At 37.7% G+C, this 17610-nt stretch overlaps 1 protein-coding gene across 1 annotated transcript in view; it reads right to left on the minus strand.

Moving 5' to 3' along the window:
* Window positions 1-17610, minus strand: part of LOC106543432 (ABC-type organic anion transporter ABCA8) — a 79038-nt gene that overhangs the window by 35407 nt on the left and 26021 nt on the right. The window contains exons 13-23 of the mRNA XM_014059445.2: window positions 17323-17498; window positions 16211-16330; window positions 13835-13973; window positions 12945-13035; window positions 11017-11156; window positions 10209-10328; window positions 9753-9936; window positions 4999-5162; window positions 3678-3805; window positions 2245-2382; window positions 743-856 (exon numbers count right to left, since the gene is read on the minus strand). Of these exons, the coding sequence (XP_013914920.2) occupies window positions 743-856; window positions 2245-2382; window positions 3678-3805; window positions 4999-5162; window positions 9753-9936; window positions 10209-10328; window positions 11017-11156; window positions 12945-13035; window positions 13835-13973; window positions 16211-16330; window positions 17323-17498 (1514 nt within the window). The remainder of the gene's footprint in view (window positions 1-742; window positions 857-2244; window positions 2383-3677; window positions 3806-4998; window positions 5163-9752; window positions 9937-10208; window positions 10329-11016; window positions 11157-12944; window positions 13036-13834; window positions 13974-16210; window positions 16331-17322; window positions 17499-17610) is intronic.

A 17610-nucleotide genomic window follows, 5' to 3' on the forward strand; every position in this document is an offset into this window, starting at 1 on the left:
GCTGCTCTTCCCCAGCTTTTTAGACTCAGCCAGTTCTGGGCTCGACGTGTAGTTGTATTTCTTTGATTATATTGTTCTTTCTTACTAATTGGCTATTTCTCAAACTTTCTTATTTCAACCCCTGCCATTCTTAAGATCTTGCAGGCAGGGGGAGTGGTTATATTAAGCAAGGGGCTTTGTCCCTAGCCGCACGGCTGGGACAGCCATTTTAAAGCAACAGAGGCTTTTTTCCCTCTCGCCTAGTAGAAAAATAGGGACCCCCTTTGGTGGGAAGGTAACAGTGTTCCCTGCATCTTCGGCATTTAGTATGCCAGCCACATGACCACGGAGACATCTTCGGACAGCGCTGGCTCTTTGGCTTTGAAACGGAGATGAGCACTACCCCCTAGTATCAGGAATGACTAGCACATATGTGCGAGGTGAACCTTTACCTTTAAAAGGCTATTTTTATTTTTTTGGGAGTTCAGGCAACCTTGAAATCCAATCAATCAATTTAAAAAAAATTACATTTGTATTTTTCTTAAATAGCATTAGCACAAAGTCAAGAGAATTGCAATTATTTAAAAAAACAACCTGTTGCTATAATGAGAAGTAAAATCTGAATACAAATATTGTCCACCAGTAGCATGTGACAGAACCTCTTAACTCACTCCTGCTGACATTTGCAGATGCCACATGGAAATACAATATAGGCATATCTTCATAAAACATTGAAGAAATCAAAGAAATATAATTATTTTACCATGTAATCTTGATTGCTTCGCATTGCAAATTGTGGTGGAAAAGCAGGTAAAATAAATGAGGCTGCAATCATGTATATTTCCATAAAAAACCAGAATTCAAAATTTAAATTATCCTGAGGAATAAATTAAAATATGTTTTAATTCCCTTGTGATAAAATGTCATAAAAGAATAGCTATTATTAATCTGTTTACTCTGTAAGCGTAGAAAGAACAAATAACATTTCTTATGTACTTATTTTCTTTAAAATAAGTATAACCATAGCTGGAGGATCTTGACTTCCTTGCTGTAACTTTTGGCCCTGCCTCCCTCTTGCTTAGTTGCATGTTGTACCTTTTGATTATTGATTATGTAGTACTTTAGTGCGCTCATTTTCTGAAAGAAGGAACTGTCCTAACCAGGCTGCTACTACCTAAGCCTTCTGAGAGAAATGGAGATTTCATGGTCTGAAATAATCCATAAAGTGAGAATAGTAAAGATAGTTTTATCATGTCCTCTGGCTGCTAGTTGGTGCTCATGGATGCATTCTGTCAGTCTTCTGCCTGTTTGTCCTAAATAGTGGCTGTTGCAATCTTTATACTCTATGCTGTAGATGACTCCTTTTCTTCTTCTTGGACTGCTGAGCCTTTTGATTTATGTTGAAAACCACTCTCACCAACATTGATAGGACAAGCCAGTATAATATTAATTGGGAGCAAACCTATTCCTTACTCACACTGATGATGTTACCTAGTTGGGTAATGAAACATCTGCAAGAAAACAACCAAACTCAGAGAACACCAGAGGCCCCTCAATTCAACCTCATTTCTCCTTTATTAGTAAAAGGATATTTTCTGTTTGGGCTCAAGTGATTTTAATGATGCTTCTTGACTTTTTTTCATTGTGGCAATTGCACAAGAACTGAGTGGGAACCATGCTTATGATGGCTGAAGAAATTGTGCTTGCCAAATTTAACTTAACTTTCAAAACTGAGAACTCAGATGTACTATTCTGCAAAGCCTACAATGGAGCAACAGGATTTAATGGACTGAGAGCAAACAAGTACTGATGAATATGTTAACTGGAAAGTGCATGATATTGTAAAATAAATTTTATATTTGTAAGAGAAACACTATGGTCTCATGGTTCAGGAGTAACTCTGTGGTACTCTACCAGTCTTAATATAAATACTAGTCTAGCCCAGTCACATGGCTATTCTTTAAACCACATACAATTGTGTCATTAAAACAACATTCATCTGGAATGCAATCTCATTGATTGCATAAAATTCAACTTCCCCTTGAATGACTAGGGATGGGACAACCTTACAGGAGATACTCCTTGAACATTTTAAGCCTTCCCACCACTGATGCTTCCTAGCAATCGTCTTTTACCTTTACATAATATCCTGAAAACTGAATAGATTATATGAATAGATTATATTGAAAAGTAAACAGAAATATTTTCCCTGTTGCTTCCTGCACACAAAAACTCCTTCATTTGATATTTCTCTGGAACACTTACTGTGATAAATACATGATTCCAGGTTCGAAGATGGGCAGTAGAATTAAACATACGCAAAAGTGCATTGCTGATAGTGTTGACAAGCACAGGAAAGCAGTTAGTTATTTCCATGTGGCACATAAGTGTAAACCTGTATTTCTGAACCAAGACAAAAAGTCAGAACCCAAGGAACCCAAGTGAAGAAAGTGCTGGGAGAACAACAGTTCTAAAGAATGTAATTTACAGAATTGCAGACTTAACTTCTTATAAAGCCATTTAATTTTTTTCTAATTTGAAAAAAGGCGAAAAACATGAGTGCACCTATTTCAAGCTAAGGTCTAATTTGACCTTTGAACTGAGATCTTAATTTCCTCCCAAAGTATGTGGGATAATAATTCAACAAAAAAGTAGGCATGATCAGGACAAATTAGTAACAGTATGATTATCCTAGATATACTTTACACTTCTCTCCTTATGGCTCCTTAAAAATTTCGGTTTAGCAGTTACTCTGACCATTCACTGTGGACTATATGTTGTGGATCTCTGACATACATATGCTGTTTCGTAGGTATCACCATCCATTAAAGCAGAACACAGCCATCCCATAGAAGTCTCATTATTAACTTAATTGAGTTTTAAATTCTTTTTTAGAAACTGTCTTGCTCATTTAAAAAAATCCAAATTCTTAACATACTGGTAATAAAATAAAAATTACTCATATTAAAATATATATATATAATTTTTAACATGACATCCTTCTTTGCATCAATGCAATGTTATTTGTACCCCTAGTAGAAATACTGTATATTTCTATTCCTTTTGATGAGATGTTACTGTTTCTTTAGCATCTGTCAGCCTCTGTTTTGCTGCTTGCTTTCGGCTGCCATTGAAACTGGGAGGGAGGGCATTGTATGTGGGTGGGGAAGTGTCAGCACAGGAGTGACTGTAAAAAGGGAGGTGTTCTCACCATCTACTGCGCATGTTGCAGATAAAGGATTTGCCACCGAGGCCAACTGCATACCAGCCCGATGATGCTTTTTGAAGATATCTCCCACATGATTGGCCTATGGGCTGAGGTTACCAGGGGGAGGGGGTTGGGTCACATATTGATATCTATGCTTGCGCGCATTTTTGCCTCAGACCTTGTTTTGCCTAGCTACTATCTACTCATGACCAGTAAAAGTACTCTTAATTCTGCAAAATGGAGTTGAGTGGTTTCTTTCTTGGTTATTGAGTGAAGCAGTCCTGACAGCATCTCTATAATGGGGTCCATTTTAGATTATACATGAAGTAGTCATCCCTGTCCCCATCCCCCCCCCCCCCCGGTTATTATGACTCCACTAAAGTAGTAAAGTACCACAGTGTTTTCTTGAAGAGACCTTATCATCTCTTCAGGCAGTCATATTAGATTCCTTGGTCCATTCTCAGAAAGGAGGAAAAGAACTTATAGTTACCTTGTTTTCAAGTTCTACTTTGATGGCCCCATTGTGAACCAGCTGATCATTGACTATGTTACCAGAGATGACATCCATCAGGATGTTTTGACTTTTCAGTGCCTGGATAAAATTATCTATTTTTCCACCTGGAAACAGGGGGGGGGGGGAAGAAAAAAATTGCAAGATAGTCATACCAGAGACCAGAACAAATAAATGAAAACGAAAGCATCCAAGCAATGAACAGTACATAATTTAAATTTAATTATATCTATACCTGCCATTAGGTTGGGAAATGATGGCCTCCAAACATTGCTGAGTGAAATTTCTCAGCCAGCATAATCCCCCTTGGTGAAGCTTATATAAAAGGTATAATTCTTATATCCTGTCTTTAAGATTATATAATTCAGCAGGTATTGTCTCTAGGATCTTAAATGTGCTGAGGTTGCCAATCCTTATAAGAAGATCTGCTACATTAGAAGGAACAATTTTACAGAGGGTTTCTAGTTGTTATTCAATTGGTTAATACATTATTTTATGAATGATATGCTGGTTTCTAAATGCCTTTTAAGAATAAGAGAGATTGCAAAATTTGCTGATTGAACTAGTCCTCCGTTGCAGTATACCCATTTTCTGCTCCTCTTTTTTTAAAATTTGTGTTTTGTAAACCAACACTAAAAGGAGAGATTCCCAATTTGAAACTCATAAATCTTGGTATATATTTATTGTAGATATTTTAAGCCAACAAACTGTTGAATTCTAAATTGCTAAAACATGGTTGAAACTGTGTTGGATCAAAATGTGTCCTAGTTCAGCAAAGGAATGAGTGAGGAATGGGAGGAAATACCTTTTAGATTTATTATGCTGTACTTTAGCTAACTTTGTGCTATATTTCAGGTATCTTCTTGAAGTTTCACTGTGTGACTCAATGTCATTTTCACCTGGTCCCTTTTCTGTCTTTTTTCCCCCTTTGTCACTTTGGCTGGTAGAAAGAGATAGGATTACCCAGCATAAACCACTCGTTTCATCCTGATTTTCTCCAATCAAATCATTTTAAAATAAGACTGTGACCAAAGTTCTTAAAACTGATATTATTTAGCAATGCATTTGAGCAGAGGTAGTTCAGCTTAGAATTCTGCTAGGTTTTTCTCCTGCAGTCTGAAACTAGATATAAAGAATTGGTAAGGCACCAATTGTCTCATAAACATTTATTCTTCAGCCGATTTAAGTTCAGCTCATGTTCAGGAGAACTTTCTCAATCCCATTTAGGAGCCAACAGAATTAACCCCCATTAGGAATAACATAAAACTATCAATGTCTCAATTTTTCTTTGCATTCTTACCTGTATTATTAAGGACCAGAAGTCCTGATGTCCCCTTGAAAAACTGTTTCCCTGGCTCAAAATAAAGCCCAGGATGAATCTCTTCATACTGAAGATTCACCCAAACAAAGTAGTTTGTAAATTGGATAATATAAGGTGCTAACATAACTCCAGTAAGTAGTAGCCTAGGATAATGAAATATTGATTAAGCATAGGAGAAAGTGACGCTTGATCAGTTCCATTCTGTTGCATTTATAAAATTAGTCATTATAGAGCAGAAACATTTGATAATTAATGAAGTGTGTTATTCTTGAAGGACTGGGGAGCAACTTCAGTCTTCCATACAGACTGAACTTTATATCAAAGTTTTAAAATGTTTTTAAGAAGCAAAGTAGCTTTGTGAAAGTAGAATCTAAAGTAGATGTTTCCTACTTGTTGAGATCTCCGTTCTGTGCTCTGCATATAGAAGGAAGCAGTAAACTAATCCTAAAAATTACTTTGGTCAGATCTATTTACACTACAGTCATCTCCTGGGGAACTTCATTGAATGAATATTCTATTCATAATTAATTACAGGTAGTCCTCGACTTACGATCACAATTGAGCCCAAAATGTATGTTGTTAAGTGAGTCACTACTGCAACGTGCTCTACATGGGGCAGCCCTTGAAGAGTATTCGGCGACTTCAGCTTGTCCAGAATGCAGCCGCGCGAGCGATTGTGGGTGCACCTCGGTTCACCCACGTAACACCTATCCTCCGCGAGCTGCACTGGCTGCCTATTGGTCTCCGGATACGCTTCAAGGCGCTAGTCGTTACTTATAAAGCCCTTCATGGTATTGGACCTGGGTACTTGAGAGACCGCCTACTGCCAATTACCTCCACTAGACCAATTAGATCCCACAGACTAGGCCTCCTCCGAATTCCATCCGCCAGCCAGTGTTGACTGGCGACTACCCGGAGGAGAGCCTTCTCTGTGGTTGCTCCAACCTTCTGGAACGAACTCCCCGTGGAGATTCGTACCCTCACCACCCTCCAGGCCTTCCGCATAGCCCTTAAAACCTGGCTGTTCCGACAGGCCTGGGGCTAAAGATTCGCTGCCCCTATCTCGAATGGTATGATTGTTGTGCTTTTAACTATGTATAGTTTTATGTTCTTGTTAAACTGTTTGTATCCCCCCCTTCCCTTTTTGAGTTGTGAGCCACCCTGAGTCCCCTTAGGGAAAAGGGCGGCATACAAATTAAATAAAACTCAAACTCAAACTCATTTGTTAAGTGAGTTTTGCCCCCTTTTACTACCTTTTTTGCCACAATTGTGAACTGAATCATGACAGTTGTTAAGATAGTTATACATTTCTTAAGTGAATCAAAATCTCAAAATAGTATTATCTACCCAAGTGCTACTATGGCATTTCAGAGGCTTTGACATTATTTTATATTAACACAAAAGATACTTTTGTAAATTGAAAAAAAATAAGAAACAACCAACATAAGGCATGGACAAGAATTGATCTGTTGTCATGGAAAGATTTGAATGATGAAACTATTGAAATTTCTGCTTTTGGCAGAACTTAAAGTTTAAAGTTTAAAGTTTAATAACATTTATATGCCGTCCAATCCTGTAGGACTCCGTGCAGCTTACAGTGCAGAATAAATTAAAAAAAAATAGAAAGAAGGAAAGAAAAGATAGATTTAAAAACACACTGTGCACTCCGTTCTAAATGGGGCTGGACCATATTTGGGGTCAACAGCCCCAGGCCTGCCGGAACAGCCAGGTTTTAATGACTTTCCAGAAGGCCAAGAGAGTGGGAAGGGTCCAGATCTCTGCGGGGAGATCATTCCACAGGGCCGGTGCAGCTACAGAGAAAGATCTCACCTGAGTAGTCGCCAACCATCGATGGTACCCGAAGGAGGCCCAGCCTGTGAGATCTTATGGGTCATTGGGAGGTATGTGGCAGGAGGCGGTCCCGCAGATATCCAGGTCCCAAGCCATGTAGGGCTTTAAAGGTAACGACCAGAACCTTGAAGCGCGTTCGGAGACCGATGGGAAGCCAGTGCAGCTCGCGGAGGATAGGTGTAACATGGGTGTACCTAGGTACACCCGATATCGCTCGCACGACCGCTTTCTGGACTAATTGTAGTCTCTGAATACTCTTCAGGGGCAGCCCCAAATAAAGCGCATTACAGTAATCAAGCCTAGAGGTGACGAGAGCATGAGTGACCATTTGAAGTGCCTCCTGGTCCAGGTAGGGCTGCAACTGGTGCACCAGGCGAACCTGGGCAAAAGCACAGCCGACAGGTGGTATTCTAATGTCAGCTGAGAATCCAGGAGGACACCCAAGTTGCAGACCCTCTCTGAGGGGTGAAGAGTTTCACCCCCCAGGCTAAGAGATGGAATATCTGGTCCATTCTTGGGGGGCAACATCAATAGCCACTCAGTCTTGTCTGGATTGAGTGCCAGCTTGTTTACTCCCATCCAGACCCTGACAGCCTCCAGGCACTGGCACATCACTTCTACCACTTCGCTGAGTTGGCACGGGGCGGACAGATACAACTGGGTATCGTCCGCATATTGGTGATACTTAATCCCATGCTGACGAATGATCTCACCCAGCGGTTTCATGTAGATGTTAAATAGGAGGGAGGACAGGACCGAGCCCTGAGGCACCCCATATTTTAGGGGCCTAGGGGTCGACCTCTGTCCTCCAACCAACACCGACTGCAACCTATCCGAGAGGTAAGAGGAGAACCACCGTAACACGGTGCCTCCCATTCCCACCTTTCCCAATCGTCGCAGAAAAATACCATGGTCGATGGTATCGAAGGCCGCTGAGAGGTCAAGAAGCACCAGGATAGAGGAATGTCCTCTATCCCTGGCCCGCCACAGATCATTGGTCAGCGTGACCAAAGCAGTTTTGGTGGAGTAACCAGGCCTGAAACCCGACTGAAAGGGATCTAGATAATCTGCTTCATCCAAGGTCCGTCAGAGCTGAAAGGCCACCACCTTCTCAACAACCTTCCCTACAAAAGGGAGGTTGGAGACTGGACGGTAATTTTTAAGGATAGCTGGATCCAGAGAAGGCTTCTTAAGGAGGGGTCTTACCACCGCGTCCTTTAAGGGCAGCGGGAAAGATCCCTCTTGTAGAGAGGTATTAACAATCCTCTGGAGCCAGCTTCATGTAACCTCCCTGCTGGTCGAAACCAGCCAGGAGGGACACGGGTCCAGTAAACAGGTGGAGGTACTCACAGCTCCCATGGCCTTGTCCACATCTTCAGGAATGACAAGCTGGAACTCACTCCAAGAAATCCGATCAAGGCCCACTCTCGGCATCTCTGCAGGTACTGTCCAAGTGGAGTCCAGGTCCGTCCGAATCTGAGCGACTTTGTCCGACAGAAACTGAACAAATTCCTCAGCTCTTCCCTGCAAGGGTTCACCCACTTCCCTCCCTTTCAGGAGGGAGCGGATTATCCTAAACAGGGCGGCTGGGTGGGATTCTAAGGACACAATGAGAGCAGAGAAATGCGTACATTTTGCTGCCCAAATCGCCACTAGATAAGTCCTAATAAAGGCTCTTAATTGTGTTCGGTCAGATTCGGATTTACTGGCCCTCCAATGTCGCTCTAAGCGTCTCTTGGCACTTCATCTCTCGGAGTTCCTTGGTAAACCAAGGGCCCTCCTGGATCCACTGCTGCGGAGAGGCCGCAAAGGCGCAATCCGATCAAGAGCCCCAGCCGCCGCTCTGTTCCAAGCAGCGACCAAGGACTCTGTCGGATTGTGGGCAAGGGAGTCAGGTATCTCCCCAAGCTCCATCTGAAATCTCAAAGGATCCATCTGGCGCCTGGGGCGGAACCATTTAATCGGTTCCACCTCCCTGCAGTGGGGGAGTAGTTTCTGAAAATCAAGCCTCAGTAGGAAGAAATGATCTTGTCTCACTCCTAGCTTCGGGATTTGCTTTAAATGATTTCCTTCTGAGACAAGCAAGAAGAAGCAATATAAATAGGCCAGCTCTAGGCTTGGGTAGAATAAGTGCTGGGGTAGTTTGGAAGCATAGCAAGGGAAATGAAGAATAATTGAATTAGTGTCTCTTATCAGAGATCATTGTTCTCTTTCCAAACTTGGAGGGAGAAATGTGAAATACATTATCTTCTCTTGAGTTTTGTTCCTAACCACTGTAGGCAGTGGTGAAATTCAATTTTTTTTACTACTGGTTCTGTGGGCGTGGCTTGGTGGGTGAGACAGGGGAAGGATACTGCAAAATTTCCATTCCCACCCCACTCTGGGGCCAGCCAGAGGTGATACTTGCCAGTTCTCTGAGTATTCAAAATTTCCGCTACCGGTTCTCCAGAAGCAATAGCAATAGCAATAGTTAGGCTTATATACCGCTTCATAGGGCTTTCAGCCCTCTCTAAGCGGTTTACAGAGTCAGCATATTGCCCCCAACAACAATCTGGGTCCTCATTTTACCCACCTCGGAAGGATGGAAGGCTGAGTCAACCTTGTGCCTGGTGGGATTTGAACAGCCAAACTGCTGAACTGCAGTGCTGCATTTTAACCACTGCGCCACCTCACCTCAGAACCTTTCAGAACCTGCTGAATTTCACCCCTGACTGTAGGTTTGCAAATTTGAAGTGTTACTAAAATCTGTTTTTTATTTAGTTTATTCAAGGTTGATAGAGGCATCAAAACTCTATGATCACAGCCTATGGTCTGGTCTTCCATAATAGTCTTCTTGCATTAAAGATAAAATTGATAAATCATTTTTTAAAAAGGGCACTCACAAGGTTCCCCAGAGTTTGTTCTCTCTCTTGAGGTTTAGAAAGTGCATTCTTGCAACAGCACAAACTTGTTGTCTCCAGAGGTCTGCGCCTTCCACAGTCACCTTTCCCGTATCTGAGAGAAACAGCCAATCCTGTTCCGTTTCATCCTTTCCTGCAGCTTCCCCTTCATGAAGAATTCCATAATCTAAAACCATTTTAAAAGTCAAAACAATATCTTTATTTCAGCTGAAGGAAAATCCTTTTGTTTATCCATGCTTGCTCTTTCTCTTCTCACGTCCTACTCTTTCTATTGGCTGCATCCCTTGTTACTGAAAGATCAGTCTAGCACCTTCCCATGGCTCTCCAGAAATAATAGAAGAAAACAATGAAAATCCTGCTCCATAATTATCACTCCAAACATACAGTTTTCTCAGAAGGAAGCCTGGAAATAATACAATATTGAAAACAATACTTTACCTTCTTCCTTCATATTTTCATTTCCTTCTAACCTCAGGAAGACATCTTCCAGAGTCGTCATGGTAACTCCATAATTAATGAGCCCTAGGTTTGTCTGATGATCCATATCATTGAACAAATCTACGTGTTGAACAAGGGAAAACACATACCAAATTGATATATCCTTTTAACTTAAAGGGGCAAATACCCAAGTATATATGATATATGATATATAATATTAATTCCCTAATAGTGAAATGAAACATTGTCTATAACGATAGTATATAAATTGATAAAAGAGCAAAATATACTCTGACACAAAAAATATGCCGCATTCACTACATATTATAAATTAAACTTACAACAAACTTACAAACAATTTACTTACAACAAATTTGCATTGCTATATGGGCAATGCATTTTATGGGCAATGCATTTATTTTCATTGGTCTTATTAATCAAAGTTAGAATTTTGATTTCTTTACTTTATTGTCATTTAACGGTAATGGCTTTTGTCTGTGAAAGATGTATCTTATATTTTCTTTATTATAGAACAGGATTAAATTATTTGGTTCTCTGTTCTCATGTGGTTAATCATATGAAATGTTAATTACAAACTTAATTTTAAATGGTTGTTATCATATTTTAATCTGTATGTTGCTCAAAGGATTGGACATAGGGTAATAAAAAATTTCATCTGGTTTGGTAAGAAAATAATATTAAACAACCTTCCTCTGTTGTCTAGGAAAGATGGTTCATTGTCTCAACAGTTTGAATTTTTTAGGAAACAGCAGTTAAATTCATTTTATTTATACATCTTGAAAATTACCTGAAAACTTATCCACATTTTGTAAGGGCAGGGTGTAGCTTAGCTCATTCTCACGTTGTCCTGATTTTTTTGCAGCAGGGATGTGGTGTTTGACCAGTGATGTTATTCTCTCAAAGTCACAAAACTCATTTGTATGCATCCTATTCATATTAAATAACAATTTACCGGTAGGTCCAGAACAATGTCCATTTATTCAGAGTATTCAATGAATCCTTCCAACTAAAACCAGATTTCATCTTATCTCACGCTTTCTAAACTTTCATAAAGCAATATAGAGCTGGCACTAGAGTTGACTTGCTACAATTAAAATAATTTTAAATAAAATAGGCTGTGTATTCTAGTTTACAATTGCTTCACTAATGCATTTTCCTTCATATTTAATTTAAAATATAGCATACATATAAAAAAACTTTATTTTCTTTCAAATGCATCTTTAAACCAGATTTGATTGGGGCTTACTGTATGTGATAAAACTGTTCCCAAAACATTTGGGAAATATAAAAGTAGACTATTAAACATATTTTAATCATTTCACCTTGAAGGCAAGGTATGTTAAATATATTTACATTGGAATTCAAAAATACTGGATTCTTAAAAGAATTTTAAATAATGGCTCATCTTCTTACATTAATGTTATAAGATGGGTAATCTTGCTGGATCAAGACATCCATAGTCCAGTATTTTGTTTCCCATAATAGCTAATCAGGGGCTTTGGGGAGTTTTTGCAAGCAGTAAGTGGATGACCAAACATTGTTATTTTCCCAATAATATTTGGAGGCAATATCGAACGTTTAGAATTAATAGCTCTTAGTAGAATTTTCCTCCATGAATTCATCCACTCTTTTTATAAATCACCATACCATACATTATGATAATTAATGCCACAGGTTAATGATGCACTATCTGTTCTAAAACTTCTTCCACTCACTTTCAGTCCTGGTGTTTTTGAATAGATCAAACCTTTCCTGTCCGTGCCCTCTGTGTCATTCATAATGTTATATCCCTGAGTTGCCTTTTTAACAATATAGAGTACTTTACATTCTAGCCAAATCTTACAAAAAAGCTCAACACACAGAAACACACATTTCTAGTTGTCCTTGTCTGCACTTTTCCCAACTTTATTACATAGCTTTCAAAATGTGATGACCCAATTCTACATAATATTACAGGTGCAAATATAAGTATTTGGTCTGGCTCATCTGGTCTGTTTGATGGTACAATGGCAACATCAGTTGGCATCCTTGAGGAAGTAAACATTTAGTCTGTTGTTCTACAATGATGTTTTCAGACATCAGATTTTCTGACATAATTTCAAGAAAAGCAAGTAGTTAAGCAGTTGAACAGGATGGGATAGAAGTAGATCCTCCTTTAATTTTGGAAGCTTACTAGATGACCCTGAGGCCAGTCACTATCTCATCTTCCTCCCTGTTTTGGTGAAATCATGAAAGAATGAATGCTGTGTAGACCACCTTGAATCCTTGGAGGAAAGATGGGCTATAAAGCTATCAAATCAGTAAGCAGAACAGTTTTGTCCCTAAATCAAATTGAGCAGCTCTGTTTTGAATTCTTGCCTTTGTGAGGCCCCAGTTCTAGCAGGAAGTCCAAACTCCCTCTTCAAGTATGCTTCTCAGTGTCTTTCTTTTTTACAATTCAAGCACACATTCAAACAAACTTTAAATATATTTATTATTTCACTAATTTTATTCTTTATTTGGTTCTATGTTACTTTTCTCCATTATTGAGATTTGGTTTTACATTTAGCTAAACTGCCTCAGGTATCTGTATTTCAAAATAGAAAAGCAAGGTGTAAATCTGAAAAGAACAAACAAAGGAATGAAAGAATGGATTAAATATTCCAACATAGAATTAATATTAAACTTTTAAACTACAATGAAAATATATCCATAACACTAACATATTACTAGTACCTTAAATGATAGCCAATGCCCCATTTTTTCTTCAAGAACAGGGATGAACCAACACACTGCAGCCTCCCATGTGAGATAATAGCTTTCCGGTCTACATAAAAAGCAAACAGCATTTTTTGGTTTGATAATATTTGCCAAATTCAAAGTATTAATCATATAGTTGTTCAAGATTTAGTGGAGTTCATGCATAAAATAAAGCACTGGTTTGGCATAAAATATTCATAGTGACTGTTATAGGAATTTGACCTAATTCTTACAGGCATAAGAAATAAGCAAATTTAAAATAGACAAGCTAGCATGAACCTTTAAGATAGGATGAGCCAACAGTGGCTAGAATGGTAACTTACATATCCACATCCAAATGTGTGGTGTTTTTTTTTTTTTTTTTGAGATTTCATTGCAATGGGAAAGGGAATAGAATCATAGGGGTGGAAGAGACTTTGGAGGTCTTCTAGTACTTTTTGAGTTGAATCCATCTCAGGGGGATGGGCAATAAGAAGTTCATAAATAAATAAATAAATTTCCATCTATCTGCAGATAGAACAATCAATATACAAGGAACAGGAAGTAACATTGACAGATCTAAAAAGTCGCTGAAAGTAAAAGGTGAGTAAGAGGTTCAATGGGCTTAGTAGGGGAGAGAGGAACAGCTGCAATCCATGAAAATCCTGAAACTGATAGGAGAAGCAGACTGATGCATAATATGTGACTGCATTTAAGAAGTTACATGGATCAGCTGACTTAGTGCAATTCAACAAAAGACCTATCCGATCAATAAGAACAGTAGGAGAAATAATGGTTTTTGAAGAAATAAAATTACAATAAGTACTATTTCTATAGTTTTTCTTCATTCCTACATTCTAATCTGCTTCAGTATGAGGTCTGCTCACCAGAAAGGATATCAGCTTCATCCATGAACTGGGTAGTGAATAAAATGACTCGATCTGCTTTGCGTTCATTCAGGAGAGACCACACTTGGTGTCTAGAATATGGATCCAATCCAGAAGTTGGCTCATCTAATAATAACACCTAGAGTAGGCATTTGATTGAATATCCTTAATGCAACACATTAAAACATTAGCACGTAGCATTCATTGCTGATGTACAGTTTCTCACTATGAAGGCACAAGAATATTGCAAAATTGTATCACTTTTGAAATAACATTTAGAAGTGTTTTTTATAATAGAAAATAATTCTATTAAAATTATTACAAATTTCATTTAACTTGCAAAAGTCAAGACAACATTAGGAAAGGGGTTAAGATGCTAAAGCTGAAAGAAAGGGAAATGTATCAGAATTAGGGATTTCTGAGTGCGGAGCCTGGATGCTGTGACGAGACGACGTGCGATCTCAAAGCTCTGAGATCGCACTCGATACTTTTATTGCTGGGGGGTTCCAACGGACCTAAATAATCCCGAAGAGATGGTGAACAGGAAGATTACATCTTGCTGATCTCAGGGATATCGCAAAATCTCCAAGAAAAGCAGGTCTAAAGTCTTCTGCTGGCAGTAAAAATTCCAGTCTTTCAAGGCTGACAAAGTCAGAGCAATATGGAGAAAGAAGTGTTAAGCTGGTGAGAAACTTTTATTGTTTTTTAAAAAAAACGGACTGCCTAAATTTTTTTAAAACTAACTTAAATCAAAGAATAGAAGAACTTAGTGGCGATTTTGATCTTTGTAATGGTTCTGGACAGTGGTTATCTTACTTTTTAAATGTTATTTACATGGATTGATTCTAAGTAAACCTTTTCAAATGGACGGACTACTCTAACATTTATTCTGACTCGCTGTAAGCTATAAATTGACTGTTTACATCTCGACACTTTTATTGCTTGGCTGTTCTGGCTTAAGATCTGATAAGATTGTACAGTTGTTCCTTTGTAGTTTGCTTTCACTGCTGAGTGTTTCAGCTCAGCTTTTAAGAAAAAATACAACTGCGTATAAGCATGGCGTCTCTTCAAGCCTCTCTCCAAGCGATACTTTCAGCTTTGAAGAGGGTGTTTGATACAGAGAAAAGAATTGAAAGAAAATTGGATTATTTGGTGTATTTGGCAGCAAATTGTGATAAAAAACTGAGGATGTTCATCAAATACAAAATAAGAAGATGGAAATTCAAAAAATTGAAATGCAAGATGGACATAAAGAGTTTGAGCTTGTTGATATTTGTGGTAATTGGTTTATTTCTGAGGGAGGAAAGAATGGAATACTTGAAGAGGAATTAAATGGAGAGAAAATTTATTTCAAAGGACAGGACATAGAAGGTGAAAGCATTAAAGAACTTATGGACTATGAAATACTATTTGCAAAATATTTGATAACACTGCTGAGAATTAAAGACAAGCTGATAAAGGAAACAAAAGGAGGGCATCAACATTATATGAGAGATACTACAAACAAGAAGGTGCAAAGATCATTTTGTATAAACTTGTTTAAAAAGGTGTTTGGAGAATTGGATCCACAAATGGCAGTAGATATAAGATTGTCTTGTTATTGGAGAGATACAGATTGACAGATGGAAGAGTATAATTCATAATTAGCTAAACTTAGTTAAATCCAGTGGTAATAGGTATAGTTAAATAAAAATTGATAATGATAGTAATGTATACAATGTTGAGCTGTTATGATAAGTAATAATTGGATATGATAAGGGAAGGTTAGAAATATTTTTGGACTATATATAAAGATTATTAATAACAATAATACTTATAATAAAAAAACAAAACTAGATACAGTTAAGTTTTAACTAATAGGAGGAAAATGTTATGATATAGGATATAGTTAAATAAAGAAAGGATAATGATTATTATGGATGTTTAGCTAAAACAGGATATGAAGATTTAATGTTAATGATTTTACAAATAAGTAAATGAAATGCCAGCATGTGGTTATGTATTGAATCTTGGTATATTTAAGGATGAAGGATGTTTAAATAACTATAGTCAAATAAAAGTGGAGGTATGATGATGTTAATATAGTAAATATTTGAGTTAAGATATTTGAATTAATATGAATTATATTTGATGACGGTGGAAGTGATGCATAAAAGTCTGTTGTAACCAGCTGATACACTTTCTACAATATGTAAAGAAGGAGGAGTTGTATGTTTGTTTTGAAAATAAATAAAAAAAATTAAAAAAAAAGAATTAGGGATTTCCATGATTACTATCTATGCAAGTCGTCAGTAAGGATTAAAGCACTGCATTACTCAAAAAAGCATAACTAATGGAATAGCTACAATGGGACTTTTTGCCTAATAGTGGAGTTACCTGTGGTTCTCCTAAAAATGTAACACCAAGAGATAATTTTCGTTTTTGTCCACCACTTAAATGGTTAGCTTGGGTGTTTTGAATGGCCTTGATGTCCAAGAGTGTCAACAATTTTTCTACCTATAAAATATATAAATTTCAATTATTTTGCACGTCTAAAGGCAATCTCTTAACTGAATGAAAGAAATAGACAGGCAGTCCATATATTTTATTTACTTAGTTTTAATGTATGTTTGGATCTTATTTATGTTGTTGTTAATCTCTGAAGCATTTTAAAATTTTGTTCACTATTTAGCTTGGATGTTTTCAGTTGTATTGTTCTCCTAACTGATGAGTAATATTTCATTGTAAATCAATATCAAGCACTGAAAATTGAGTCTTTTGTACTTGTTTATGCAGATCATATATCTAAAATTTACATGGCCGTAGTTTGTATATCATTTTCCTGAAGAAGCCAAATTATATTCTACTAATTTTTTGTACTTCTTATTCATCTTATTTTCATTGTTGTGGAAGAGGCAGTCTACTTATCTATTGGCTAAAAACCCTGATCCAATTGGCAGACAAATAGTCTATTAGGGTTTTTTTCTCAAATAGTGTTTTGTGGAATTTGGGGTGGTAAATAAAATAAATAAGTTTTAAATATCCATTAAGCAATTAAGTGTAGGAGATGATGAGGCTGAGCCCGAGAAAGGGGTCAAACACGTCAAAAGTCCCAAGTCCCCTTGCGCCCACAAGAGATCTAAGTCCAGCCCACTTTGAATGCTTCTCTTTCCTCCCATTCATTTCCCTTCACTGTTAGTTGGTCAGATTCTTGTAGAGAGCTTAAACTTGCAATAAATCTTTATTTGAACTCATTTGAATTGTCTGAATCTCCTGACTTCCCTGGTGTTTTATATTTAGTTGGTTACCTACACATTTGTCCTACTGATTCCAAAGGGTATGTGAAGTTTTCTAGAATGGTCTGGCTAAATAACAATTAGAGGAGAATAATGTTATCAAATTTAAAGGAGTGATGTTCTTCAATGGAAGAAGCTTAAAAGGGAAAACATAACCACCTGTGCAACACAAATCTGTGCAGGACAACAGAATATAACTGAATCAATTATTACCTCTTTTTCTATAGCATTGGATGGTATCCCTTTTATTTTAGCAAATGTTGTTAAGTTTTCTTTCACTGTTAAAAATTCAAATTGAATATTCCATTGTGGACAGATAGCACTTATTTCCCAAATCTTTTCCATCTGTTCCTTTTTACATACATTGTACTTGAATATGGATGCAAAACCTGTAAGCAATAGCAAAAAGATTACTTAAAGAATTTTCCAATTAAACAGACAGCTATTACTTTAGAATAAGATGAATTAAAAGGCTGCTTTTCAAATGAGCTTTTCTGTTGT

Source organism: Thamnophis sirtalis, unplaced genomic scaffold, assembly GCF_051295495.1.
Source record: "Thamnophis sirtalis isolate CommonGarterSnake01/CBP01778 unplaced genomic scaffold, rThaSir2_p1.2 scaffold_3, whole genome shotgun sequence".
In the NCBI taxonomy this organism is placed as follows: domain Eukaryota; kingdom Metazoa; phylum Chordata; class Lepidosauria; order Squamata; family Natricidae; genus Thamnophis; species Thamnophis sirtalis.